Source organism: Pongo pygmaeus, chromosome 1 (assembly GCF_028885625.2).
Source record: "Pongo pygmaeus isolate AG05252 chromosome 1, NHGRI_mPonPyg2-v2.0_pri, whole genome shotgun sequence".
Classification (NCBI taxonomy): Eukaryota; Metazoa; Chordata; class Mammalia; order Primates; family Hominidae; genus Pongo; species Pongo pygmaeus.
Genome location: NC_072373.2, coordinates 25,424,137 through 25,452,100, shown reverse-complemented (window position 1 = coordinate 25,452,100; position 27,964 = coordinate 25,424,137). Strand labels below are relative to the sequence as shown.

The window sequence follows — 27,964 nt, the reverse complement described above, 5'->3', positions numbered from 1 at the left end:
CATGTTAATTGCTGAACCAATTTTTACAGAATTCATTAAAGACGATGCTCTTTCCAAAAAGATGTATCTCAACTCGCTGGTATACATCCCTCTGGGTTTTTTGTTTGTTTGTTTATTTGTATGGAGTCTCTGTCACCCAGGCTGGAGTGCAGTGGCGTGATCTTGGCTCACTGCAACCTCTGCCTCCTGGGTTCAAGTGATTCTCCCGCCTCAGCTTCCCAAGTAGCTGGGATTACAGGCATGCGCCACCACGCCCACCTAATTTTTGTATTTTTAGTAGAGATGGGGGTTTCACCATGTTGGCCAGGCTGGTCTTGAACGCCCGACCTCAGGTGATATGCCCGCCGCGGCCTCCCAAAGTGCTGGGATTACAGGCGTGAGCCACCGCACCCGGCCTACATCCCTCTGGTTTCTCATTAATCATTTCCTCAAAGCAAAATTGGAGTAAATCGTACGCAGAAGAAATATGAGCAGTTGGTTGTTTGAGCAAAATGTACAACTGATAACTGGAAAGGAAATACAAATCAAAGATAAACTTCCCCTAATTCAATAAATTCTGTTCAAAGAGATGCAACTAAATAGCTTTCAACTTTCTCAGCTTTTGTGTTTTTAAACTCTTTTCTCCTCCTGTCCTTTGGATTGAACAAAAGTCAAATTCAAATTAACTGATTTGTTAGGAATCTGTGATGCAGCAATGTAAATAGCAAAACTGACTCCAGAGTGCAACACCTAAGATGTACCTTTTTGTGATAAGACAAGGGGAACACCCTTCCCTTCTCAAGGCCAAGCCAAAGAGAATTAGCTGGGGTGGGGTAAAGAAGAGAGGGCTAAACTGCTTGTTCTTTCTTTGGAGAGTTGGAGCAAGCTTACAAGAAAGTGCTCTCTAGATAAACAGTTTCTGTAACCCTACTGTAAGATGACACTGCCTGTTACAGTGTGGCCCATGGATCAACAGCCTCAATCATCTAGGAGCTTCTGTGAAATGTAGAATCTCAGGCCCCATTCCAGAATCAAATCTGCATTTTAACAAGATCACCTGGTGATTAGTTTGCATATTAAAATTTGAGAAATGCCACTGTAAGGCACATTTGTCATTTTGAATCTAAATGCTAAACAACCCTTAGCTCCCTATATTTAGCAATAACAAAGAAAATGGAGAGAGAGAAGAAAGGAAGGAGAGTAAAAGGGAGGAGAAAGCAGGAAGAAAATATGAAAGTTAGTATTGTTCAGGGACAGTTCTTGAAACCAGTAGAGGTCATGACCATCAGCCATCCCAAACAGAAAACAGTTTCATCCCCTTTGGTGTCATAAAAGAAATTGTATTAAAATTTCCACCAGTATCAAACCAGTCACTACCATTTGAGAATAAAGAAATTATTTTAAAAAATACACTTTGGGAGGCCAGGGTGGGAGGATCGCTTGCATCTAGGAGTTCACGACCAGCCTGGGCAACATACCAAGACTTCATCTCTACCAAAAACAAAAATTTTAAATTTAAAAATTAAAAAAAAAAAAAAATTAGCCAGGCTTGATGGCATACACCTGTAGTCCCAACTACTTGGGAGGCTGAGACAGGAGAATCGCTTGAGCCCAGGAGGTCAAGGCTGCAGCACGCTGCCACTGCACTCAGCCTGAGTGACAGTAAGACCCTGTCTCAAAAAATAATAATAAAATATCCATCAATAGGAGACAGGGTTCATAAATTGGGATACATCCTTACAATAGAATACTAGGCACCAGTAAAAATAAGAAAATTATCTATATGCTAAGAAATATTTCTGGCTGGGCGTGGTGGCTCATGCCTGTAATCCCAGCACTTTGGGAAGCCAAGGTGGGCAGATCACTTGAGGTCAGGAGTTCAAGACCAGCCTGGCCAACATGGCAAAACCCTGTCTCTACTAAAAATACAAAAAGTAGCTGGGCATGGTGGTAGGCACCTGTAATTCCAGCTACTCGGGAGGCTGAGGCAGGAGAATCGCTTGAACCCGGGAGGCAAATGTTGCAGTGAGCTGAGATCGTGCCACTGCACTCCAGCCTGGGAAACAGAGCGAGACTACATCTCAAAATGAAAAAAAAAAAAAGGCCAGCATGGTGGCTCATGCCTGTAATCCCAGCACTTTGGGAGGCCAAGGTGGGTGGATCACCTGAGGTCAGGAGTTTGAGGCCATAATGTGGTGAAACCCTGTCTCTACTAAAAAATCCAAAAAGTAGCCAGGCATGGTGGCGTGTGTCTGTAATCTCAGCTACTCAGGAGGCTGAGGCAGGAGAATCACTTGAACCCAGGAGGTGGAGGTTACAGTGAGCTGAGATTGTGCCACTGTACCCCAGCCTGGGAGACAGAGTGAGACTCTGTCTCAAAAAGAAAAAAATATATATGTATTTCCAAGACTGCTAATGGAAATAACAAAATACAGAACAATATTACAGTATACTAACTTTTGTGAAAAATGAAGAGGGAAATAATATAGAGTCGTGCTGAATAACGACATTTCATCCAACAAGCAGCAGCATATTTTATGACAGTCCCATAAGATTATACTACCATATTTTTACTGCTTCTTTTCTATGTTTATGTGTTTAGATACACAAATACCACTGTGCTACAAGTGCCTACAGTATTCAGAATGCTAACATGCCATACAGTTTTGTAGTCTAGGATCAATAGGCTGTACCATATGGCCTAGGTGTATATAGTAGGCTAAACCATCTAGGTTTGTATAAGTAAACTCTATGATACTCATATAACAAAATCACTTAATGATGCATTTCTCAGAGCACATCCCCATCTTTAAGCAGTTAATGACTGTACTGCTAAGTAGTGGCATACATATGCATAAAGAAACTCTAGGCCGGGCACGGCGGCTCATGCCTGTAATCCCAGCACTTTGGGAGGCTGAGGAGGGCAGATCACTTGAGGTCAGGAGTTTGAGACCAGCCTGGCCAACATGTGAAACCCCATCTCTACTAAAAATACAAAAATTAGCCAGGCATGGTGGTGCGCACCTGTAGTCCCAGCTACTTGGGAGTCTGAGGCAGGAGAATTTCTTGAACCCAGGAAGCAGAGGTTGCAGTGAGCTGAGATCATACCATTGCACTCCAGCCTGGGTGACAGAGCGAGACTCCATCTCAAAAAAATTAATTAATTAATTAATTAATTAAATAAAAGGGACCTCAGAAAACTCCTTCACCTCTTCTGCCATGTGAGGTTATAGCCAGAAGACGGCCATCCATGAACAAGGAAGCAGCCCCTCACCGGATACTGAATATGCCAGTGCCTTGATCTTGGACTTCCCAGGCTGCAGAATTTTTTTTTTTTTTTTTTTTTTGAGACGGAGTCTCTGTCACCCAGGCTGGAGTGCAATGGCACAATCTCGGCTCACTGCAACCTCCACCTCCCGAGTTCAAGCGATTCTCCCACCTCAGCCTCCTGAGTAGCTGGGATTACAGGCATGCGCCACCATACCTGGCTAATTTTGTATTTTTAGTAGAGATGAGGTTTCTCCATGTTGCTCAGGTTGGTCTCAAACACCTGACCTCAGGTGATCCACCCGCCTCAGTCTCCCCAAGTGCTGGGATTACAGGGGTGAGCCACCGTGCCCGGCCTAATTTTTGTATTCTTAGTAGAGACGGAGTTTCACCATGTTGGCCAGGCTGGTTTCGAACTCTTGACCTCGTGATCCATCCGCTTTGGCCTCCCAAAGTGCTGGGATTACAGGCATGAGCTACCGCGCCTGGCCTGACTGTTTTCTTAAAAACCAAAAGCCTGGAAAAAAAAACAAAATATCTTGCAAATGTATTCTCAATCCTAGTCAATCCCCTGCAAAACTCAGCCTCTGGAAGAATGAAAGCTATGCGCTCTTTTCTCCACTCATTCATATTGTTGGCTTCACACCGATAGAAAAAACTACTTCATCCTGCAGAACTGCTCTATCAGTTCATGGTGTTTTCCTGGATCCTGGACCCCCGCCTTCCCCACCATGAGTCACCTCTGGATCGAGTCCATCTTCTATTTGGGATTCGGAACCAGACAACCTTTGTCCCTTTTTAGCCTCTGCTGCACTCTAAGCTGTGTGATCTAAGACACGTCACTCACATTCTGGAAGTATTCGCTTCCTCATACATGAAATGGGGGAAATCTCTCTAATCATAAGCCTGCGATTTTGATATCAGTGCTCACTAGTTCAAGACTTTTCTTCTTGCCTATGCCTATTCACCCTCTTCCTTTGTCAATATCCTTTTTCATAAGCTGTGGCTGCTGGTGAGTAAAATAGTCATCTGAGTACAACTGCTTTTGCATGAGCTAAACTTGGAAGGGTGCAAATGGAAGCAGATTCATTTCTTCTCAGTAACTGCTCTTTTAGACTGTCCTGTTGCATTGTTCTGCCCTGATCCCAGAAGGAATCTCGGGCAGATCCCAGAGCCTTGTAGACTCTCTTGGTCACTAACAAATTAATCACCTTTATCCGGTTATTAAAAAATCCAGCCTGATCCGAAGAAAGACTTTATTGTCTCAATTGATTAAAGCTTCTTTTCTCTTTCTTTTCTCTTTTTTTGAGACGGAGTCTTGCTCTGTCGCACAGGCTGGAGTGCAGTGGTGTGATCTCGGCTCACTGCAGCCTCCACCTCCCGGGTTCAAGCGATTTTCCAGCCTCAGCCTCCCAAGTAGCTGGGATTACAGCTGCCTGCCACCACACCCAGCTAATTTTTGCATTTTTAGTAGAGACAGGGTTTCGCCATGTTGGACAGGCTGGTCTTGAACTCCTGACCTCAGGTGATCTGCCCGCCTTGGCCTCCCAAAATGCTGGGATTCACAGGTATGAGCCACTGCGCCCACCCGCTTCTTTCTTCTTTCTGTAAGTCAGGCCTGAGTTGGACTTCGTAGAAGCTTTGAGTTGGGCTTCTCCTTTTCAGTGGAGAAGGGCAGGTAGGAGGATGTCTTCCATTTCTTCTCTTTGCTTTTCCTCCTCCCCCTCCTGCAAGACTCTCTGCTGTCCAACTCAGTGGGGAGGAGAGACAGAATAAAGAAAAAAAAAATCTGCGTTACTGGTATGGTTGGAATCTGTCATGTGCGTCTCTTGGTTGAGGCAGAGATCACACTTTGGGGCTGTTTTCCCCAAGGCATTTTCCACTGTTGTTGTTGTTGCTTTCTTTTTCTAAGAGACTAGGTCTTGCCCTATCACTCACTACAGTCTTGAACTCCTGAGCTCAAGTGATCCTCCTGCCTCAGCTTCCTGAGTAGCTGGGACTACCATGCCTGGCTAATTATTTTTTATTTTTGATAGATGCAGAGTCTTGCTACATTGCCCAGGCTGGCCTCAAACTCCTGGCCACAAGTGATCTTCCCATCTCAGCCTCCCAAAGTGCTGGAATTACAGGCATGAGCCACTGCTGTCAGCCCTCCATTGGTTTTTAAAGAATCTCCTCACGGGTTACCTTCACCATGAATTTTTCTTCCGAGTTATCATACAGCTGACTCATAGGAACCCCTCCTTAGCCCTAGGCATCTGGTGGTAAATGTTCTTTCAGAAAGAAGCATTAGGATGCATGACCTATGAGGCCATAGACAGCAACCAAATCTAGCCCTTGTCAAATGGTTACACATCCGGTCCACCTATACCTGATCAACCTGGCAGAAAGGCTACTATCAGCAGAGACCCTCTGTCTATACTCAGTGACCACGGACAGCTTCTGATTGCCCCTCACCTTTAAGCATGCTCAAGTCCAAGCCAGGTACCAGTCCCTGTGTCTCTCCAAACACAAAAGTCAAGTTCGAGGAATGGTTCTGAGAAACTCTTCACTTGGCTGTAATTAACAAATCAACAGTTCCTTCTGCCACCAGAGGGTGTGCAGCAAGTATGGGCAGCACAACCTGCTACCAACTCTCTCTAAAGAAATTCTTTTCTCTTTTTTTTTTTTTTTTTTTTTTTGAGATGGAGTTTCACTCTTGATGCCCAGGCTGGAGTGCAATGGCGCAATCTCGGCTCACTGCAACCTCCGCCTCCCAAGTTCAAGTGATTCTCTTGCCTCAGTCTCCTGAGTAGCTGGGACTACAGGTGCGCACCACTGCGCCTGGCAAATTTTTGTATTTTTTTTTAGAGACAGGGTTTCACCATGTTGGTCAGGCTGGTTTCAAACTGCTGACCTCACGGTCCACCCTCCTCAGCCTCCCAAAGTGCTGGGATTACAGGCATGAGCCACCACACTCAGACCCCTTGCCCTCATTTTTGACAGATAGTTTTGCTAGACACAGATCCTTGGTTGATAAGTTTTTTCTTTCAGCACTTTGAATATGCCATCCCACTGCCTTCTGGCCTCCACTGTTTCTCATGAGGAGTCACCTGTTCATCATATCAGGGTCTCCTTTTCGGTGATGAGTCATTCTTCTCTTGCTGTTTCAAGATTTTCTCTTTGGCTTTCAGAATTTTATTATAATGCATCTGGGTGTGGATCTCTGTCTTGTGTTCATTCTACTTGGGTTCTTTTTTTTTTTCTTTTTTTTTTTTGAGACGGAGTCACACTCTGTCACCCAGGCTGGAGTGCAGTGGCACAATTTCGGCTCACTGCAACCTCTGCCTCCCAGGTTCACGCCATTCTCCTGCCTCAGCCTTCTGAGTAGCTGGGACTACAGGCGCCCACCAACATGCCTGGCTAATTTTTTATATTTTTAGTAGAGACGGGGTTTCACGGTGTTAGCCAGGATGGTCTTGATCTCCTGACCTCGTGATCTGCCTGCCTCAGTCTCCCAAAGTGCTGGGATTACAGGCGTGAGCCACCACGCCTGGCCTCTACTTGGGTTCACTGCATCTCTTGGATGTGTAGATTAATGTTTTCCATCAGATTTAGATCATTTTAGATATATTTTTCCTTTGATTTTTTTTCTTGCCCTTTTCTCTCCTCTCCTCTGGTATTCCCATCAGCTGTATTTTGATGAGCTCAATGATGTTCCAAATTTCTCTGAGGCTCTGTTCATTTTTTAGCATGGTAAATATACATAACAAAATTTATCATTTTAACCACTTTTATATGTACAATTCAGTAGCATTAAGTATATTCACAAAGTTGTTCAATCATCACCACTATCCATTCACAGAAATTTTTCATCATCCCAAACAGAAACTCTATACCCATTAAAGACTAGCTCCCCACTCCCCTTTTCCCCAACCCCTGTTAATCTCTATTATTCTTTCTGTCTCTAACTTTTATAGTTTGATCATAACAATCTCCTTTTCATCAGGTTTTCATGGAGGGTAGGAGGGGTAATTCTTTGACTTAAAAATATAATTTGAAGAAAATGACTGCTTAGGAGAGAGAGACAGAGAGAAAGAAAGTTAGAGAGAGAAAGAGAGAGAGAGAGAGAAAAGAGAGAGAAAGAAAAGAAAGAGAAGAAGGAAAGACAGAAAGACAAGCAAGAAAGAGAAGAAAGAAAGAAAGAAAGAGAAAGAAAAAGAAAGAAAGAAAAAGAAAAAGAAAGAAAGAAAGAAAAAGAAAACAAAAGAAAGAGAAAGAAAGGAAGGAAGGAAGGAAGAAAGGCGGGAGGGAGGATGGAAGGAAGGAAGGAGGGAAGGAAGGAGGAAGGAAGGAAGGAAAAAGAGGAATGAAGGAGGGAGGAAAGTAGAGAGGGAGGAAGGGAGGGAAAAAGAAAGCTATGAAAGCCATTGACCACAGGTCGGGATGGGAATGGGGATAATTCATCAATTTTTCTACCCTGACGTAACTCCCGAGAGTTCCAGACTATTAATTGGCTTTCACAGATTTGTCAAGAGGACAAATCTCAGCTTAATTAGCAAAGGATAAAATCAAGAAATTAGTGGATTCCCTAATCTGGGCATGCCACATAGATGAATATGATTGCAAGGGCAGGTTTGGAAAAGGGAATGATGCCTGAATATACTGGTATTCCCAAATATTTTTGACCTCAAAGTTTGGGCTTTTAAGGAACTACCATTTAAATCTGCAATTTGCTGTAAAGATGGTTAAAAGAGTTCTGGGCCAGACACGGTGGCTCATGCCTGTAATCCCAGCACTTTGGGAGGCTGAGGCGGGCGGATCACCCGAGGTCAGGAATTTGAGACAGCCTGGCCAACGTGGTGAAAACCCGTCTCTATTAAAAATACAAAAATTAGCCAGGCGTGGTGGCACGTGCCTGTAATCCCAGCTACTCAGGAGGCTGAGGCCAGAGAATTGCTTGAACCTGGGAGGCAGAGGTTGCAGTGAGCCACTGCTCTCCAGCCTGGCCAACAAGAGCAGAAACTCCGTATCAAAAAATAAAGAGTTCATTGTGCAGAACTGAACATGTTTGTCAAATAATAGGCTGACCAGCCATGGAGAGAAGCTCCTATTATAGTCAAAAGCAATTCAGAAATATAAATGTGTGGGTGGGGTGCAGTGGCTCTTGCCTGTAATCCTAGCACTTTGGGAGGCAGGGGTGGGTGGATCACTTGAGGCCAGGAGTTCAAGACCAGCCTGGCCAACATGGCGAAATCCCATCTCTACTAAAAATGCAAAAATTAGCCAAGTGTGGTGGCACAAGCCTGTAATCCCAGCTACTTGGGAGGCTGAGGCAGGAGAATCACTTGAACCGGGGAGGCAGAGGTTGCAGTGAGCCAAGATCACGCTACTGCACTCCAGCCTGGGCATAGAGTGAGATTCCGTCTCAAAGAAAAAAAAAGGAAAAAAATTATAGTGCATTTGAAGTGCATTCAAAAACCATGAGAACCCGATTTAGCTGTGAGCTTGTAAAAACAAAAACAAACAAAACTCATGAGAACACTTGTACCTCCCTAGCCTGAGGGGCATGATGTATAGCCTCTTTCAGGACTGATGGTACATGTCCCTTTGAATGAATATTCACTGTGGAGAATCTTTTTTAGCAAGCGTAGCTAAATTGTATCTGCTCCTCTAAACATTTGCCAGAAGAAATAGTTTATTTTCAGGTTCAGGCTCTACACATTCTCCTTCTCTCTTTTTTTTTTTTTTTTTTGACAGAGTCTTACTCCTTCACCCAGGCTGGAGTGCAGTAGCGTGATCTCGGCTCACCGCAACCTCTGCTTCCCGGGTTCAAGCAATTCTCTGGCCTCAGCCTCCCAAGTAGCTGGGATTACAGGAGCCTGCCACCATGACCAGCTAATTTTTGTATTTTTTAGTAGAGATGAAGTTTCACCATGTTGGCCAGGCTGGTCTTGAACACCTGACCTCAGGTGATCCACCTGCCTCTGCCTCCCAAAGTGCTGGGATTACAGGCGTGAGCCACCACACCTGGCTCCCTCCCTTTCCCTTTCCCTTCCCATTCCCTTTCCTTTCCCTCCCTTTCCCTTTCTTTCTTTTTTTTTTTTTCTTTGACAGAGTCTCACTCTGTCGCCCAGGCTGGAGTGCAGAGGCATGAGCTTGGCTCACTGCAACCTCCACATCCTGGGTTCAAAAGATTCTTGTGCCTCAGCCTCCCAAGTAGCTGGGATTACAGATGTGCGCCACCACACCTGGCTAATTTTTTGTATTTTTAGTAGAGATGGGGTTTCGCCATGTTGGCCAGGCTGGTCTTGAACCCCTGCCCTCAAGTGACCAGCTGACATTGGCCTCCCAAAGTATTGGGATTACAGGCATAAGCCACCACACCTGGCTTCTACACACTTTATAAGCAATAAATAATGTTGATAATCTCTCAATTTTCTTCTTTCTTCCTGTGTCTCCCTCCCCAATGGTCCTGCAGCCGTTCTAATCCCATTCCCATCACCAGCTGATCAGAAACCTAGTATTTTTAGGAAGGTAGCAGCCTTTATTTATTATATTTATATTTATATTTTTACTTATTTGTTTATTTTTGAGACAGAGTTTCACTCTTGTTGCCCAGGCTAGAGTGCAATGGCGCGATCTCGGCTCACTGCAACCTCCGCCTCCTGGGTTCAAGTGATTCTCCCGCCTCAGCCTCCAGAGTAGCTGGGATTACAAGTATGTGCCACCACGCCTGGCTAATTTTGTATTTTTAGTAGATCTGGGGTTTCTCCATGTTGGTCATTTTTAGTAGATCTGGAGTTTCTCCATGTTGGTCAGTCTCCACGTGGAGACACAATTTCGCCATGTTGCCCAGGCTGGGCTTGAACTCCTGGGCTCAAGAGATCTGTCTGCCTCAGCCTTCCGAAGGGCTGGGACTACAGGTGGGAGCCACCATTCCAGCCTGCATACTTTTTATGTTCTCAGAAATGCTATCTTTCTCTTTGGTTACATTTCTTGATCATGGTATCTCCCCAGCCAGGTAAGTATCTCTTTGATTACATTTCTTTTTTTTTTTTTGAGACAGAGTCTCACTCTTGTTGCTCAGGCTGGAGTGCAATGGTGCTTTCTCAGCTCACTGCAACCTCTGCCTTCCGAGTTCAAGCGATTCTCCTGCCTCAGCCTCCCGAGTAGCTGGGATTACAGGCACCCGACACTACACCCAGCTAATTTTTTGTATTTTTAGTAGAGACAGGGTTTCACAATGTTGGCCAGGCTGGTCTCGAATTCCTGACCTCAGGTGATCCACCCGCCTCAGCCTCCCAAAATGCTGGGATTACAGGCGTCAGCCACCATGCCCTGCCTGATTACACTTCTTTTTCTTTTTCTTTTTTTTTTTGAGACGGAGTCTCACTCTGTTGCCCGGGCTGGAGTGCAGTGGCATGATCCTGGCTCACTGCAAGCTCCGCCTCCCAGGTTCACACCATTCTCCTGCCTCAGCCTCCTGAGTAGCTGGGACTACAGGCACCCGCCACCATGCCCAGCTAATTCTTTGTATTTTTAGTAAAGACGGGGTTTCACCGTGTTAGCCAGGATGGTCTCAATCTCCTGACCTCATGATCCACCTGCCTCAGCCTCCCAAAGTGCTGGGGTTACAGGCGTGAGCCACCATGCCCAGCCTATTACATTTCTTAACTGGCTGTTGCTGGTGTATAAAAATACAAAACATTGGCTGGGCACGGTGGCTCATGTCTGTATTCCCAGCAGTTTGGGAGGCCAAGGAAGGCAGATCACTTCAGGTCAGGAGTTTAAGACCAGCCTGGCCAACAGGGCAAAACTCTGTCTCTACTAAAAATACAAAAATTAGGCCGGTTGTGGTGGCTCACACCTGTAATCCCAGCACTTTGGGAGGCCGAGGCGGGAGGATCACCTGAGGTCAGGAGTTCGAGACCAGCCTGGCCAACACGGTGAAACCCTGTCTCTACAACAAATACAAAAATTAGCTGGGTGTGGTGGTAGGCGCCTGTAAACCCAGTTACTAGGGAGGCTGAGGCAGGAGAATTGCTTGAACCTGGGAGGCAGAAGTTGCAGTGAGCCGAGAATGCACCACTGTACTCCAGCCTGGGCAAAAGAGTGAAACTCTGTGTCAAAAAAAAAAAAGCCCAATAATTAGCTGAGTGTGGTGGCACGTACCTGTAGGCCCAGCTATTCAGAGGGCTGAGGCGGGAGAATCCCTTGAACCTGAGAGGCAGAGGTTGCAGTGAGCTGAGATTGTGCCACAGCACCCCAGGCTAGGTGATAGAGTGAGACTCCGTCTCAATAATAAAAATAAAAATAAATAAAAATAAAAATAAAAAATATTTTTGTACATTGAGGTTTTTTGTTTGTTTGTTTTTAAGATGGAGTCTCACTCTGTTGCCCAGGCTGGCATGCATTGGCACAATCTTGGCTCACTGCAACCTCTACCTCTCGTGTTCAGGAAATTCTCTGCCTCAGCCTCCCAAGTAGCTGGGATTACAGGCACTCGCCACTATGCCTGGCTAATTTTTGTATTTTTAGTAGGAATGGGGTTTCACCATGTTGGCCAAGCTGGTCTCGAACTCCTAGCCTCAAGTGATCCGCCTACCTCAGTTCCAAAAGTGCTGGGATTACAGGCATGACCACCGTGCCCAGCCCCTGCTTTCAACATGATGTGTATGCAGTAGATTAGCACTCTTTAAGGGAAGTGTCTAACCTGATGGGCCTGAGGACAAACACACAGAATCCTGTACATCCCTTCACGGACGAGGCAATCAGCTGAGAGAGATCATCCCTCCACAGGAGTGAGACCCAGAAGCCCAGAGAAGGCTATGGACTGGGAGAAACTTGCATAGGGTCCGAGGGAGACAGGTCTGGTGTATAGATCCCGAGACTGGAGGTCACTGTGGTACTAAAGATAACAGGACTAAATGGCAGCACATCATGCCCCCAAACTGGCCAGGACTGGCTACACCGAGTGAGGCCAGCATGGCAGAAGACAAAACAGGCAAGGGATTATTTCCCCTGCCACACTAAGTCAGCTTTAGTTATGGACAAATTCACGAATTTTTTTTTTTTTAGACGGAGTTTTGCTCTTGTTGCCCAGGCTGGAGCAACAGGCATCAGCCACCATGTCCAGCCTTATGTCATCTATTTCTTGAGACCAATAACAGACAACTACTCTAGTCAGTAATTAGTTGTCAATAAATATTTTTCTTACTTAAAATGTATTATTTAAATATAAAATTAGCGCATGTAAATTTACAGTTAAAACATTCATGAATTTGGGCCAGGCCCTGTGGCTCATGCCTGTAATCCCAGCACTTTGGGAGGCTGAGGCGGGTGGATCACCTGAGGTCAGGAGTTCAAGACCAGCCTGACCAATATGGTGAAACTAAAAATACAAAAATTAGCCAGGCGTGGTGACATGAGCCTGTAATCCCAGCTACTCGGGAGGCTGAGGAAGGAGAATCACCAGAACTCAGGAGGTGGAGATTGCAGTGAGCCAAGATTGGGCCATTGAACTCCAGCCTGGGCGACACAGTGAGACTCCATCTCAAAAATAAAATAAAAGAAAAGAAAAAGAAAAGAAATAGATAACATAAAATTCTTACGATTATTTGCTTGAAGTGAATAAACAATGTTTTCTGTATTACTCTTCTATGAATTACAGTAGTCAATACCATTCAATCTCTACTGTTATCACTATTGAAATGGTCTCAAAAATAAACTGCCCTTTCAAAAATCAAGCAAATGGAAAAGGAAAAATCTACATTGATTTCAAAAGTATAGCTGCCCTCATCTGAAAACTACTTCATCTTAAATTTCTTAATATGATCATGGCTGGCTGCAATTCACCACAGCTTCCAACAGCCGACTGGAGAGTGTTTTTCCAGAATAACTAGTATGTTTGCTTCAAGACAAATTATTTGACAAGGTTAAGGAAAAGATGTGAAAGTTAGATAATCCATTAAAATCTTTTTTTAAAACTTCAAGTCATTTTATTTATACTTCTTTTTTTTTTTTTTTTTTTTTTGAGACAGTCTCGCTGTGTCACCCAGGCTGGAGTGCAGTGGCGCAATCTCAGCTCACTGCAACCTCCGCCTCCCAGGTTCAAGCTATTCACTGCTTCAGCTTCCCGAGTAGCTGGGATTACAAGCACCCACCACCATGCCCAGCTAATTTTTGTATTTTTAGTAGAGACGGGGTTTCACCATCTTGGCCAGGCTGGTCTTGAACTCCTGACCTCGTGATCCACCCGCCTTGGCCTCCCAAAGTGCTGGAATTACAGGCGTCAGCCACTGCGCCCAGCTAACTTCTTAGCTTACTTTTTTGTTACGCATACATATTAAGAACTTTTAAAAGTCCAAATTAAAGAAGCATGCCTAGACATCATTAAAATAGCTATCAATGCCCATGACAATCCTGTAGCTCAAATAGTTTACTTCAGAATGTCAAAATTGATTTTGTAATAGTCAGGACAGGACAGGCTAAACATTTGCTATATTAAGACCATGCATGTGTCCCTAGACCTATTTCTTTCCCTACGTCTGTTTTTATAAATGCTGGTGATAAACCAGGTCTGATTAATATATAATCATTTTGTGTGATTATGTAATGGCTGTAATTCTAGGTTATCTTTGGTCAACCTTAAGAAAAATGGCAGTATATGTAATGACTTTTGCAAATGATCAGTGCTAATTTGCAGACTTTTGTTTAAAGAAGGTTTAAGCAAAATAAGAAAATTTCATGATTACCAGTTGCTACTAAATGAATTGTAACTTTTTAAAAAAAAAAAAAAAAGAATGTCCAAGCCAGGTGTGGTGCTCATGCCTGTAATCCCAGCACTTTGGGAGGCCAAGGAGGTCAGATCACTTGAGGTCAGGAGTTTAAGACCAACCTGGCCAACATGGTGAAACCCCGTCTCTACTAAAAATACAAAAAGTAGCTGGACATGGTGGCACACACCTGTAATCCCAGCTACTCGGGAGAGTGAGGCAGGAGAATCGCTTGAACCCAGGAGGCAGAGGTTGCAGTGAGCCAAGATCGTGACACTGCACTCCAGCTTGGGCAACAGAGCGCAACTCCGTCTCAAAAAAAAAAAAAAAAAAAAAAAAGGTATATCGAGATCCACATTTTGTTTTCAAACTCCTCATTTTTCTTTCTTTCTTTCTTTTATTTATTTATTTTTTAATGTTTTTGAGACAAAGCCTCACTCTGTCACACAGGCCAGAGTGCAGTGCCACAATCTCAGCTCATTTCTCAGCTCATTGAAGCCTCGACCTCCTGGGCCCAAGCAATCTTCCCACCTCAGCCTCACCAATAGGTGGGACCACAAGCATGGGCCACCACGCCCAGTTAATTTTTTTTTTTTTTTGAGACGGAGTCTCGCTCTGTTGCCCAGGCTGGAGTGCAGTGGCGTGATCTCGGCTCACTGCAAGCTCTGCCTCCCGGGTTCACGCCATTCTCCTGCCTCAGGCCCCCAAGTAGCTGGGACTACAGGCGCCCCCCACCATGCCCACCTAATTTTTTTGTATTTTTAGTAGAGATGGGATTTCACCAAGTTAGCCAGGATGGTCTGGATCTCCTGACCTTGTGATCCGACCGCCTCGGCCTCCCAAAGTGCTGGGATTACAGGCGTGAGCCACCACACCCGGCATAATTTTTGTATTTTTTATAGAGGTGGGTTTTCGCCATGTTGTCCAGGCTTGTCTCGAACCCCTGCCCTCAAGCGATCCCCCTACCTCGGCCTCCCAAAGTGCTCAGACTACAGACGTGAGCCTCCGCACCTGGCCTGCTTTTGGACTGGTGTGATAGCAACTGCATTCTGAACTGCAGGGATACATTTACTTGTTAGCACCTGAAAACTTCCTCCTGAGTCCAATTATCAGCTTCATGTGCCATCTGTCAATCCAGATGAAACTTGGCAAATACAAAGCTGTCCTTTTCCAGGTGACATTCCCCACCTTCTTTTTCCTCCACCGTTTCATTAACAACTAAAAAGCTCCTGCATGATCAGACCTGTGTATCTATCCATCATCAAATCCTACTCCTTTTTCGAGACTGGGACCCTCTGGAGGCTGACCCAGCCCCGCACTTGCTAGCACGCCCTGCAGACATGACCCTCGCTGGGCTCTGATCAGCCTTCAGGCCTCCACTCCAGGTGTCACTGTTCTGTCTCCCCTCTGCTCTCACAGCCTTCTCTGCTAGATGTCTCAGCCGTGCTGGCCCTCTCTATTTCAGAAGTGAACGTACTGAGAGGGTCTTAGGGATTTATTAATAATGCTCCTGGGGTCGGATGTAGTAGCTCATGCCTGTGATCCCAGTACTTTGAGATCACTTGAGCCCAAGAGTTTGAGACCAGCCTGGGCAACAAGGTGAGGCCCTGTCTCTACCAAAAATTTAAAAAAGTAGCCAGGCATGGTGGTGCACGCCTGTGATCTCAGCTCTTTGGGAGACTGGGGTGGGAGGATGGCTTAAGCTCAGGTCAAGGCTGAACTGAGACATGAGGCCACCATGTCTCCATGTAACATGGTGCACTGCACTCCAGCCTGGGCAACAGAGCAAGACTCTGTCTCAAAAAAACAAAACCCACTATAACCATAATACTATTATCACACTTAAGAAATTCATAATTCCTTAATATCATCACATATGCAATTGATATTTGAGTTCAATTATTTCATGTCAATGTTTTTAAACTATTTCAATCAGAATCTAAATAAGGTCAACACATTGCAATTGGTTGGTATGTCTTTTAAACTCCTTTTAATCTACAGGTTTCTCTTCTCTTTTTTTCCTTGAGTTTCATTTATTAGAGAACCCAGACATTGTCCTATATAGAGTCTCCCAGAGTTGGATCTTGCTAGTTTCATCCCCATGGCCTAGTTTAACACATTCCTCTGTCCTTTCTACTTACTTTCTTTTTTTTTTTTCTTGAGAGGGAGTCTCCGTCTGTCCCCCAGGCTGGAGTTCAGTGGCTCCATCTCAGCTCACTGCAACCTCTGCCTCCCGGTTCGAGCGATTCCCCTGCCTCAGCCTCCTGAGTAGCTGGGATTACAGGCGCCTGCCACCACGCCCAGCTAATTTTTATATTTTTAGTAGAGACGGGGTTTCACCATCCTGATCAGGCTGGTCTCGAACTCCCGACCTCAGGTGATGGATCCGCCTCGGCCTCCCAGAGTGCAGGGATTACAGGCGTGAGCCACCGCACCCGGCCAAATGAACTTTCTATTTTCTATAAATTAGCAGTCAGATCTAGGGGCTCGATCAGATTTGTGTGTGTGTGTGCCGTGTGTGTGTGCACGGCATGTTCTTTGATTAGGAGTCACACCCGCTTTGGTTATCCTCTTTTTGTAATCTTTAAGTTGCTCTTTGATGTAGACGTGGTAACTAATGTTGAAACAAAATTAGTTTCAAAACCTTTCTTTCAGGAAGAGGTTGTGGTTGATTACTTCTGCGACAGATAGATGCAAGGTTGAGCAATCATCTCTTAACAGAAGTGGTCACACTAGAATAATTCAAGCACAACAACAAATCCCATATCATCTCCCCCTCTTAATAATGTTTTCTTTTTACTTGATTAGCTTTTAATTGTCACGCACTCTGCATTTTTTCCCTGAGGTATTATTTCCAGAAGGCAGCGAAATATGACTCAATGGCTAATTTGCTTTTTAAAAACTAAACAAAACTTAGGCCAGCTGCCATTTAAGAAGGGCTCCGGCGCCTCCAGACGCGGTGTGACCGCAGCCGTGCCCGGTGCTCCGCTCGCGGAGGCGTTAAGGCGGCAGGTTTATCTCACTTGAGACCTTTCCTTCCTTTTTCATCTTCTCCGGGCTCCGGCGCAGCAGGCCGCAGGGGCGGGGACTCGCAAGAACGCGGCATCCTGGCTGGTGGCCGAGTTACCGAAGCTCAGAACCCCGCGTCCCAGAATCGCTGAGAGCCGGCCCCGCACGGGGGACTGGGAGCGCCACACGCCCTCCACCCAGTGAGGCGGGCGGGCCGGGAGGGGCGGGGCCTCGGGACTCCGCCCACGCCTCCGTCTCCTCCGCGCTCCGCCACAGCCGGCCGACACCACACAAGCCGGGGAGCCGCCGCCGCCACCTCTGAGCAGCCGGCCGGGAGCGAGAGCCGACAGCTAGTCTGCGAGCCGCCGCCATGGGGAACCGCGTCTCGCGGGAAGACTTCGAGTGGGTCTACACCGACCAGCCCCACGCCGACCGGCGCCGGGAGATCCTGGGTGAGGGCCAGCGGGCGCCCCGTTATGTGCATGCGTGGCCGCCCGGCGCCGGGGCGCGCTCTCCCCTCGCGGGCCCTGCGCGGCCGTGGGCGCCGGAGGCCCGTTAGCAGCCTGCTCCCCGTCGCGTCCCGCCGCCGCTCGGGCCGCCAGCCCGCGGGTTAGCGCGGGAGAGGCTGGGCGAGGCGCGGGGGGAGGGACGGGTCCTCGGGGCCGCGCATGTTCGACCCTTCCGCGAAGAGGCGCAGGCGCGTCCCCGAGCGCGGGAGTCCCCGCCAGGCCCACGCCGGCCGGTTGGGGCGAAGGGTGTCCCCGGCTGCGCCAGCCTTGGGTAGATCTTCTCGCTAAAAGATTCCTGTGCCCTCAGGTGGGCGCCCTTTCCTCTCCCTCCTCCCTCTCCTCCGGAGCGGGCCGAGGTGAGCGGGTGCCGGCGCCGGGGCTGCCCGAGTGCTAGGCAGGGTGTGGTCCTGGGCATCCCGGGGCCTACCAGCGAGCCCTGCTCAGGGTGTCGGGCGCCGGCGGGCAGTACTGGCGGGGGCGGCCGCAGTCCCGGCTTTGGGCCCGTTAAGGGGCCGGCGCCCCTCCCTATGCCCCCGGGGCTTCTCAGACTTGATGGGCCCTGGTCGGTTCACGCCGCTTGTCCCATTGATCCTCACGACAAGCCTGGGACGTAAGAACGGCGGATTCGCAGACATTTTTCATCCATCTCGGTTTTGTGGATGAAAAGACTGAAAATGGAAGACTTGCCAAATAAGGAAAATATGTGGCGTGGCCTGCTGGTCCCCTGACAGCTAATTGAGAGGCCTTAACTCTCCAGAGGATTCGGGCCTTCTGTGTTACATAGAGAATGCTCATCCCTCCCAGGCTACTCCTAATATGCTAGGGATTGCGTGGAATGCTTTACAGACATTACCCAATTTCATCCTCTTGGTAATTCTACTAGGTTGGTATTATGGCTGTTTTAAAAAATGAAATAAGAACGCGTGACTAAATGCTAGGGGGATTCTAATGCGCATTCGGTTGCCTCTTCCAGAGCACGTCTTTGTTTTTTGTTTGTTTGTTTTTTGAGACTGAGTCTCACTGTGTTGCTCAGGCTGGAATGCAGTGGTGCGATCTCCACTCGCTGCAACATGTGCCTCTTGGGTTCAAGCGATTCTTCTGTCTCAGCCTCCCGAGTAGCTGGGATTACAGGTTCCCACCACTACACCTGGCTAATGTTTGTATTTTTTTTAGTTAGAGATGGGGTTTCACCATGTTGGCCAGGCTTATCTCGAACTCCTGACCTCAGGTGATCCGCCTGCCTTGGCCTCCCGAAGTCTTGGGGATTACAGGCGTGAACCACCGTGCCCGGCCAGAGCACGAGCTTTTTAACCTGTGCTGTTTCTTCAAAAATTGAGGAAACGGGGACCAGTCACGGTAGCTCAGGCCTGTAATCCCAGCACTTCGGGAGGCTGAGGCGGGAGGATCGCTTCAGCCCAGGAGTTCGAGACCATCCTGAGTAACATAGTGAGATTCCCCCCCCCCGTTTACACACACACACACACACACACACAATTTTTTTAAATTGAGGAAACATGGTGAGTTGAACATGAGCAATTATTCTTTATATATAGAGTATTTCCTTAGTTTTTCTTCTCAACATTCATTTGCCCAGTGAAAAGAAAAAGCAAGTAGCTGGGACCACAAGCACACACCACCATGCCTGGTTGATTTTTCTATTTTTTGTAGAGATGGGTTTCTCCGTGTTGCCCAGGCTGGTCTTGAATTCCTGGGCTCAAGCAATCCGTCCGCTTTGGCCTCCCAAAGTGCTGGGATTGTAAAGGCGTAAGCCACTGCCCCCGGTAACTTTGGGTTCTTGAATTCTCTTCCTCCTCTTCTTCCTCCTCCCCTACACTCCATTAGAGAAAGGGTCTTGCTTTGTTGCCCAAGCTGGAGTGCAGTGGTTGTTCACAGGCATGATGATCACTGCAGCCTGGGCTCAAGTGGTCCGCATACCTCAGCCTGCCAGTAGTAATTTGTTTGGCAAATCACTTACACATATTTGATATGAGATAGCATGATACTTTTTTGAGACAGAGCCGCACTCTGTCACCCAGGCTGGAGTGCAGTGGCCCAGTCTCGGCTCACTGCAACCTCTGCCTCCTGGGTTCAAGCAGTTCTGCCTGCCCCAGTCTCCCGAGTAGCTGGGATTACAGACGCCCGCCACCATGGCTAAGTTTTTCTATTTTTATTTTTAGTAGAGACAGGGTTTTGCCACATTGGCCAGGCTGGTCTCAGATGATCCGCCTGCCATGGCCTCCCAAAGTGCTGGGATTACAGGTGTGAGCCACCCTGCCAGGCCGCATATGATATATTTTATCAATGCCTTATCTACATGTTACATAGGAATAATCTGGTGTCCTACCTGTGTAAAAACCAACTCTGGAATACTGAAACTGAGCTACTTAATATTCTGAAAATCAGGACGGGTGTGGTGGCTTTTTTTTTTGTCTGTAATCTGAGCACTTTGAGAAGCTGAGGCAAGAAGATCGCTTGAGGCCAGTTCAGAACAGCCCCATCTGCACGAAAAATTAAAAAATTAGCTAGGCATGCACGCCTGTCCTGCTACTCAGAAGGCTGAGGCGAGAGGAACACTTGAACTCAGGAGTTCGAGGCCAACCTGGGCAACATGGCGAAACCCCATCTCTACAAAAAAAAAAAAAGAAAATTTAATTAGCGGGGCATGGTGGCATGTGCCTGTGGTCCCAGCTACACAGAAGGCTGAGGTGGGAGGATTGCTTGAGCTGGGGAGGTAGAGGCTGCAGTGAGCTGTGATTGCCCCACTGCATTCCAGCCTGGGCAACAGAGTGAGACTGTCTCAAAAAAAAAGAGATGAAGGAAGTAAGAAGGTGCTGATTGATACTTACCTCACACTGAGCCTTTTTTCCCCCACAAACTTATCACTGAACCATTTCACTGGGAAAGTAAAAGGACCACATATTTCTTGGCTGGGCGCGGTGGCTCACGCCTGTAATCCCAGCACTTTGGGAGGCTAAGGCCGCCCGCCTTAGATCGAGACCATCCTGGCTAACACGGTGAAACCCCATCTCTACTAAAAATACAAAAAATTAGCCAGGCGTGGCGGCAGGCACCTGTAGTCCCAACTACTTGGGAGGCTGAGGCAGGAGAATGGCGTGAACCCGGGTGGTGGAGCTTGCAGTGAGCTGAGATTGTGCCACTGCACTCCAGCCTGGGCGACAGAGCGAGCCTCCGTCTCAAAAAAACAAACAAACAAACAAAAAAGGACTACATATTTCTCAATGAAAATACAATGTTTTCCATGCAGGTGTAAATACTGACTCATGTTCTGTTTCAGGGTGGGAGATGGAATAACCAGTAGAAAGTTAAGAATCTTTAGATTTGTTTAAATTATACACAAATGATAAGAGATCTTTCTGAAAGTGTTGAGTTTTTTGGTGGGGGAGGGAAGGGGCCTGATAGAACAACCAACAATTGTACACTTTAAGTTTACATTTAGAGTTCACATTAAAAGTTCATTTATAAGGCATCTGTTTGAAATTAGTGAGGATGAGCTGGGCTGGGTGGTTCATGGCTGTAATCCCAGCCCTTGGGTGGCTGAGGTGGGCAGGTCACCTGAGGTCAGGAGTTCAAGACCAGTCTGGCCAACATGGTGAAACCCCGTCTCTACTAAAAATACAAAAATTAGCTGGGTGTGGTGGTGGGCACCTGTAATCCCAGCTACTGGGAAGGCTGAGGCGGGAGAATTGCTTGAACCCAGGAGGGAGAGGGTGCAGTGAGCCGAGATCTTACCATTGCACTCCAGCCTGGGCAACAGAGCAAGACTCCGTCTCAAAAAAAAAAAAAAAAGAATAAATCACAAGCAATGCTTACTTCACTGTTACACTTTCACATGATACAGTTTTTTAATGTTTTATTTTTTGAGACAGTCTCACTCTGTTGCCCAGGCTGGAGTGCAGTGGTGTGGTCATAAATTCTTGGGCTCAAGTGATGCTCCCGCTTCAGCGTCCTAAGTAGGTGGGACTACAGGCTTGTGCCACCTCACCTGGCTAATTTTTTTTATTTTTGGTAGAAATAGAATCTGTTTGCCCAGGCTGGTCTTGAACACCGGGCCTCAGGCAGTCTTCGTGCTCAGCCTCCCAAAGTGCTGGGATTAATGGTGTGAGCCACAGCACCTGGCCAATAGCTTTATTGAGATTATAATTCAACTATCATGATTTATTCATTTAAAGTGTACAGTTCAGTATTTTTTAGTATATTCACAGAGTTGTGCAGCTGTCACCACCATATAACTTTAGAACATTTCATCATCACCAAAAGAAACCCTGTACTCATTAGCAGTCCCTCATATCCCCTGCTTCTACCTAGGTAACCACTAATCTACTTTGTGGCCTATAGATTTGCTTATTCTGGACATTTCATATACATGAAATCATAAAATACCTGATCTTTTATGATTGGCTTTCACTTAGCATAATATAAATTTTTTTTTTTTTTAATTTTTTTTTTTTGTAGAGACAGGGTCCTGTTATGTTGCCCGGGCTGATCTTGAATTCCTGGGCTCAAGTGATCCTCCTGCCTTGGCCTCTCAGAGTGCTGGCATTATAGGTGTGAGCCACTGCACCCAGCCATTAGCATAATATTTTAGCTGGGCACAGTGGCATGCTCCTGTAGTCCCAGCTACTAGGGTGACTGAAGCAGGAGGATCACTTGAGTCCAGGAGTTTGAGGCTGTAGTGAGCTATGATGGCACCACTGTACTTCAGCCTGAGTGACAGAGGTAGACCCCGTCTCTAAATATAAATATTTTAAGGTTCATTCATGTTATAGCATGTGCCAGTGTATGATTCCTTGTAGCATGTGTCAGTGTATGATTCCTTTTTGTGGCTGAATAATATTCCTTTGTATGGATATACCAGGTGTTAAACATTTTGAGGAACTGCTCTACAGTTTTCCAAAGTAGCTGCACCATTTTATATTCCCACTAGCAAAGTATGAGGGTTCTAATTTCTTCACATCCTTGTTTTTACCTACCTTTTTTTTATTATAGTCATCCTAGTGAGTGTGAAGTGGTATCTATGGTTTCAGTTTGCACTTTCCTAATGACTAACGGTGTTGAGCATCTTTCATGTGTTTCTTGACTGTTTCCATATCTTTTGGAGAAAAGTCTGTTCAGATCCTTTGCCCATTTTTTAATTGGATTATTAGTTGTAAGAGTTCTTCATATATTCTGGATATAGGTCCCTTATGAGATACATGATTTGCAAACATAACTCCGCTTCTGTGGATTCTCTTTTCACTTTCTTGACAGTATCATGTGCAACAGAAAGTTTTTGATGCAGTCCCGATTTCTCTGTTTTCTTTTGTCACTTGTACTTGTTATAGTATCTAAGAAACCACAAAGGCCATGAAGATTTATTTCTATGTTTTCTTATCAGAGTTTTATAATTTTCTTATAAATTTGGGTCTGTGATCTGTTTTGAGTTCATTTTTGTGTATGGTGTAAGGTAGGGGTCTGAATCCATTCTTTTGCCTGTTGGTAACAAGTCGGTCTAGCACCATTTGTTGAAAGGACTGTTCTTTCCCTGATTATATTGGTAGCCTGTAGTATTGGTTTTTATATAGTATTACAATTTTGGGAAAATTCAGTACAGAATTACTTGGAGCATGTTGATTTGTCTGAGAGAACTGTGAATACCAGTTTCATGATTTTAGGGTAACTACAAAATGTATATTATATTCTATCCTTTGTCAGATGTGTTAATTTAATCATTTTATATAAGGTAAGAATGCTGTACCTCTGTCTAAACACAGAAATAACACATATTTTAATATAAAGAATGTGGAACTTCTAAACTTTGAGGCTAATTTTTCCTGCATAAATTCTCAAATTATTGTGACATATTTCATAACTTTACTAGTAGAATCCTTCCCTGTGTTATTAAATATCCACTAAAGTCTCTAGCAAAGGGAATATTATTTACAGAACAAATTTAATGTGTTAGTTTAATTGGTGTTAATTATAATTGCTGAAGTATTACATACTTTTCTTAGTTCCTGTTTTTTTGTTTTTTCTTTACAGCAAAGTATCCAGAGATAAAGTCCTTGATGAAACCTGATCCCAATTTGATATGGATTATAATTATGATGGTTCTCACCCAGTTGGCTGCATTTTACATAGTAAAAGACTTGGACTGGAAATGGGTCATATTTGGGGCCTATGCGTTTGGCAGTTGCATTAACCACTCAATGACTCTGGGTATTCATGAGATTGCCCACAATGCTGCCTTTGGCAACTGCAAAGCAATGTGGAATCGCTGGTTTGGAATGTTTGCTAATCTTCCTATTGGGATTCCATATTCAGTTTCCTTTAAGAGGTATCACATGGATCATCATCGGTACCTTGGAGCTGATGGCGTCGATGTAGATATTCCTACCGATTTTGAGGGCTGGTTCTTCTGTACCGCTTTCAGAAAGTTTATATGGGTTATTCTTCAGCCTCTCTTTTATGCCTTTCGACCTCTGTTCATCAACCCCAAACCAATTACTTATCTGGAAGTTATCAATACCGTGGCCCAGGTCACTTTTGACATTTTAATTTATTACTTTTTGGGAATTAAATCCTTAGTCTACATGTTGGCAGCATCTTTACTTGGCCTGGGTTTGCACCCAATTTCTGGACATTTTATAGCTGAGCATTACATGTTCTTAAAGGGTCATGAAACTTACTCATATTATGGGCCTCTGAATTTACTTACCTTCAATGTGGGTTATCATAATGAACATCATGACTTCCCCAACATTCCTGGAAAAAGTCTTCCACTGGTAAGTAAAGGATTTGATACATATTCTAATTTCTTTTTTTGTTTGTTTTTTGAGATGGTGTCTCACTCAGTCGCCCAGGCTGGCGGGCAGTGGCATGATCTTGGCTCACTGTAACCTCCACCTCCCAGGTTCAAGCGATTCTCATGCCTCAGTCTCCCAAGTAGTTGGGATTACAGGCGCATGCTACCACGCCCAGCTAATTTTTGTATTTTTAGTAGAGATGGGGTTTCGCCATGTTGGCCAGGCTAGTATTTTGTCAGTCCAAGCAGCTCATTTAAAAAAAAAAAAAAAAAAAAAAAGAGCAAGAATATAAATACTGCATCTTCCAGCCTACTTTTACAAAGGGTTCACTCTTGGGTCCTTAAGCTTAGTGGTTACACTTAGGATTTGTTTTTAATTTTATTTTTTAATTTTTTTTTTTTAAGAGACAGGGTCTTGCCCTGTCACCTAGTCTAGAATGCAGTGGTGCGATAGCTTACTGCAGCCTCAACTCCTGGGTTCAAGCAATCCTCCCACCTCAGCCTCCTGAGTAGGCAGGATTATAGGCACGTGCCACCATGCCTGGCTAATTTTTTATTTTTTGTAGAGGCAGGGTCTTGCTGTGTTGCTCAGGCTGGTCTCAAACTCCTGGATTCAAGTGATCCTCCTGCCTCAGCCTCCCAAGTAGCTAGGACTACAGGCACATGCTATGACAGGCTGATTTTTTAAATAATTTCTTTTAATCCTCCAAATGGTTTGTTAAAATTTTTAACATTTTTAACATTTTTGTAGATATGGGGTTTCCTGGATGGGTGCAGTGGCTCACACCTGGAATACCAGCACTTTGAGAGGCCTAGGTGAGTGGATCATCTGAGGTCAGGAGTTCGAGACCAGCTTGGCCAACGTAGTGAAAGCCTGTCTCTACTAAAAATAGAAAAAAATTAGCTGGGCATGGTGGCGGTCGCCTATAGTCCCCACTACTCGGGAGGCTGAGGCGGGAGAATCGCTTGAACTTGGGCAGCGGAGGTTGCAGTGAGCCGAGATTGTGCCACTGCACTCCAGCCTGGGTGACAGAGCGAAACTCCGTCTCAAAAAAAAAAAAAAGAGAGATGGGTTTCCCTGTGTTGCCCAGGCTGGTCTCAAATTCCTGGGCTCAAGTGATTCTTCTGCCTTCCAAAATGCTGGGATTATACATACGAGCCACTGTGCCCATCCAGATAGTTTTCTAACTTGAGATGTAAAGACATTTTTAACTTGAGATGGCAGAATTGCACACTTGATAAGTGCTTAATTTTTTTTTTTTGAGATGGAGTTTCTTTCTCACCCAGGCTGGAGTGCAGTGGCACAATCTCGGCTCACTGCAACCTCTGCCTCCGGAGTTAAAGCAATTCTCCTGTCTCAGCCTCCTGAGTTGCTGAGACTACAGGCGTACGCCACCATGTCTGGCTAATTTTTTTGTATTTTTAGTAGAGATGGGGTTTCACCATATTGGTCAGGCTGGTCTCGAACTCCTGACCTCAGGTGATCCACCCGCCTCGGCTTCCCAAAGTCCTGGGATTACAGGTGTGAGCCACTGCACCCAGCCAAGTGCTTAATTTCTATCTAATTAGCGTGCCACAATTTATTAGTATTTGTAAGTTCCTGGATGGCAGGGATCGGATGTTGCCTTTATATTCTACAGTGTCATCCATGCAGTACATTCTTTAATAATATCAAGTTAATCTAATTGTATGTATTTGTTGTTAATTTTACAAATAAGCCAGATATTTAGTCCCTTGGAATGTGATGGGAGAGAGTCCTAGAGGGTCGAGTGTATTCAACTGCTGCTGAAATGTAGACTGCTTTTTGTTTAGAATTCCCTCAGCTGCTGCTGCTGCTGCTTTTTTTTTTAAGAGAGAGGAGGGAGGCAGGTCTCATGGTTTCCCTTCTCAGTGTTTGTGTCAACCATTCATCAGTCATCTTTGAAAGAACCTAGTAACACTCATTTTTCATCTTGCTGTATTTTTTTCCCTTCTAGGTGAGGAAAATAGCAGCTGAATACTATGACAACCTTCCTCACTACAATTCCTGGATAAAAGTACTGTATGATTTTGTGATGGATGATACAATAAGTCCCTACTCAAGAATGAAGAGGCACCAAAAAGGAGAGATGGTGCTGGAGTAAATATCATTAGTGCCAAAGGGATTCCTCTCCAAAACTTTAGATGATAAAATGGAATTTTTGCATTATTAAACTTGAGACCAGCGATGCTTAGAAGCTCCCCTGGCACAATTTCAGAGTAAGAGCTCAGTGATATCAAAAAGTGAATCTGGCTTTTAAACAGTCAGCCTGACTCTGTACTGCTCAGCTTCACTCACAGGAAACTTGGGACTTGTGTATTATCATCATTGAGGATGTTTCACTCATGTCTGTCATTTTATAAGCATATCATTTAAAAAGCTTTTAAAAAGCTATTTTGCCGGGCACGGTGGCTCATGCCTGTAATCCCGGCACTTTGGGAGGCCAAGGTGGGTGGATCACCTGAGGTCAGGAGTTCGAGACCAGCCTGGCCAACATGGTGAAACCCCATCTCTACTAAAAATGCAAAAATTAGCCGGGCGTGGCGGCGCATGCCTGTAATCCCAGCTGCATGGGAGGCTGAGGTGGGAGAATTGCTTGAACCCAGGAGGCAGAGGCAGAGGCTGCAGTGAGCCGAGATTGTGCCACTGCACTCCAGCCTGGGCAACAGAGCAAGACCTCATCTCAAAAATAAATAAATATATATAAAAAATAAAAAGCTATTTCTAGATTATTTCACTATAAACTTTTGCTTTATTAAAAAGCTAATAAATGGCTATTAATCACAGTGTATTAGTATTTGTTACATTTTTGTATTTCACTATCTTTATACTATATAATACGGTAACCTGGGTACTGGGGGAACTTTAAAATTTCATCTCAAAAATAATTTTAAAAAGCCTGAGGTATGATATAGCATAAAAGATTGAGATGAAAATATATTTCCCTGTAAGCCGAATTACTCATTTAAAAATTTTAACTTCTATATGGGACCCGAATTAGACACTGCTGAATCCTGTACAGCCTTACTCATAAATAAAGTACTTACTGAATTTCCACCATTCAAATTCATTTTTCAGATGTGTCGACTCTCACATTAGAAACTGCTCAATTGATAAAGACTTTCATGTTATTTCACTGCAGTGGGAACTGGCTGTGGTCTGATGGTAGATCGTTGGTCTCAAGTAGCTGGTAGCATGGGCTGTTATGTCAGCAGTCCTGCTTACCTTAAATATGTCACTTGGATACGTTTAGTGTAATATGGTGAATTATTTTAAAAATATATCAGCAGCTGGGTGTGGTGGTTCACACCTGTAATTCCATACTTTGGAAAGCTGAGGCAGGAGGATGACTTGAGACCAGGAGTTTGAGACCAGCCTGGGCAACATAGTGAGACCCCATCATTTTTTACTTTTTATTTTTTGAAATGGAGTCTTGCTCTGTTGCCCAGGCTGGAGTGCAGTGGCGGGATCTTGGCTCACCACAACCTCTGCCTCCTGGGTTCAAGCGATTTTCCTGCCTCAGCTTCCACAGTAGCTGGGATCACAGGCATGCACAACCATGCCCAGCTAGTTTTTTTTTTTTTGTATTTTTAGTAGAAACAGGTTTTCACTATGTTGGCCA

General features: G+C 45.3%; 1 protein-coding gene and 1 non-coding gene across 3 annotated transcripts; both read left to right on the top strand.

Annotated features, from left to right (window-relative positions):
* The first annotated feature begins 13,676 nt into the window (after positions 1–13,676).
* LOC129023605 (small nucleolar RNA SNORA72) lies at positions 13,677–13,802 on the top strand. Its single transcript, XR_008496861.1, has one exon. It is a non-coding gene; the product is annotated as a small nucleolar RNA SNORA72 (small nucleolar RNA).
* Positions 13,803–16,756: 2,954 nt separating this feature from the next.
* Positions 16,757–27,408, top strand: DEGS1 (delta 4-desaturase, sphingolipid 1). Of its 2 annotated transcripts, XM_063646787.1 has the most exons (4): positions 17,152–17,464; positions 23,561–24,303; positions 25,075–25,139; positions 26,300–27,408. In XM_063646787.1, the coding sequence occupies exons 1-4, from the start codon at positions 17,383–17,385 to the stop codon at positions 26,301–26,303; spliced, it is 894 nt and encodes a 297-aa protein (XP_063502857.1). In that variant the 5' UTR covers positions 17,152–17,382; the 3' UTR covers positions 26,304–27,408. The 2 variants fall into 2 exon arrangements, with proteins under 2 accessions (XP_054307630.1, XP_063502857.1); XM_054451655.2 differs by lacking the exon at positions 25,075–25,139 and having other exon boundaries at positions 16,757–17,464.
* The last annotated feature ends 556 nt before the right edge of the window (positions 27,409–27,964 follow it).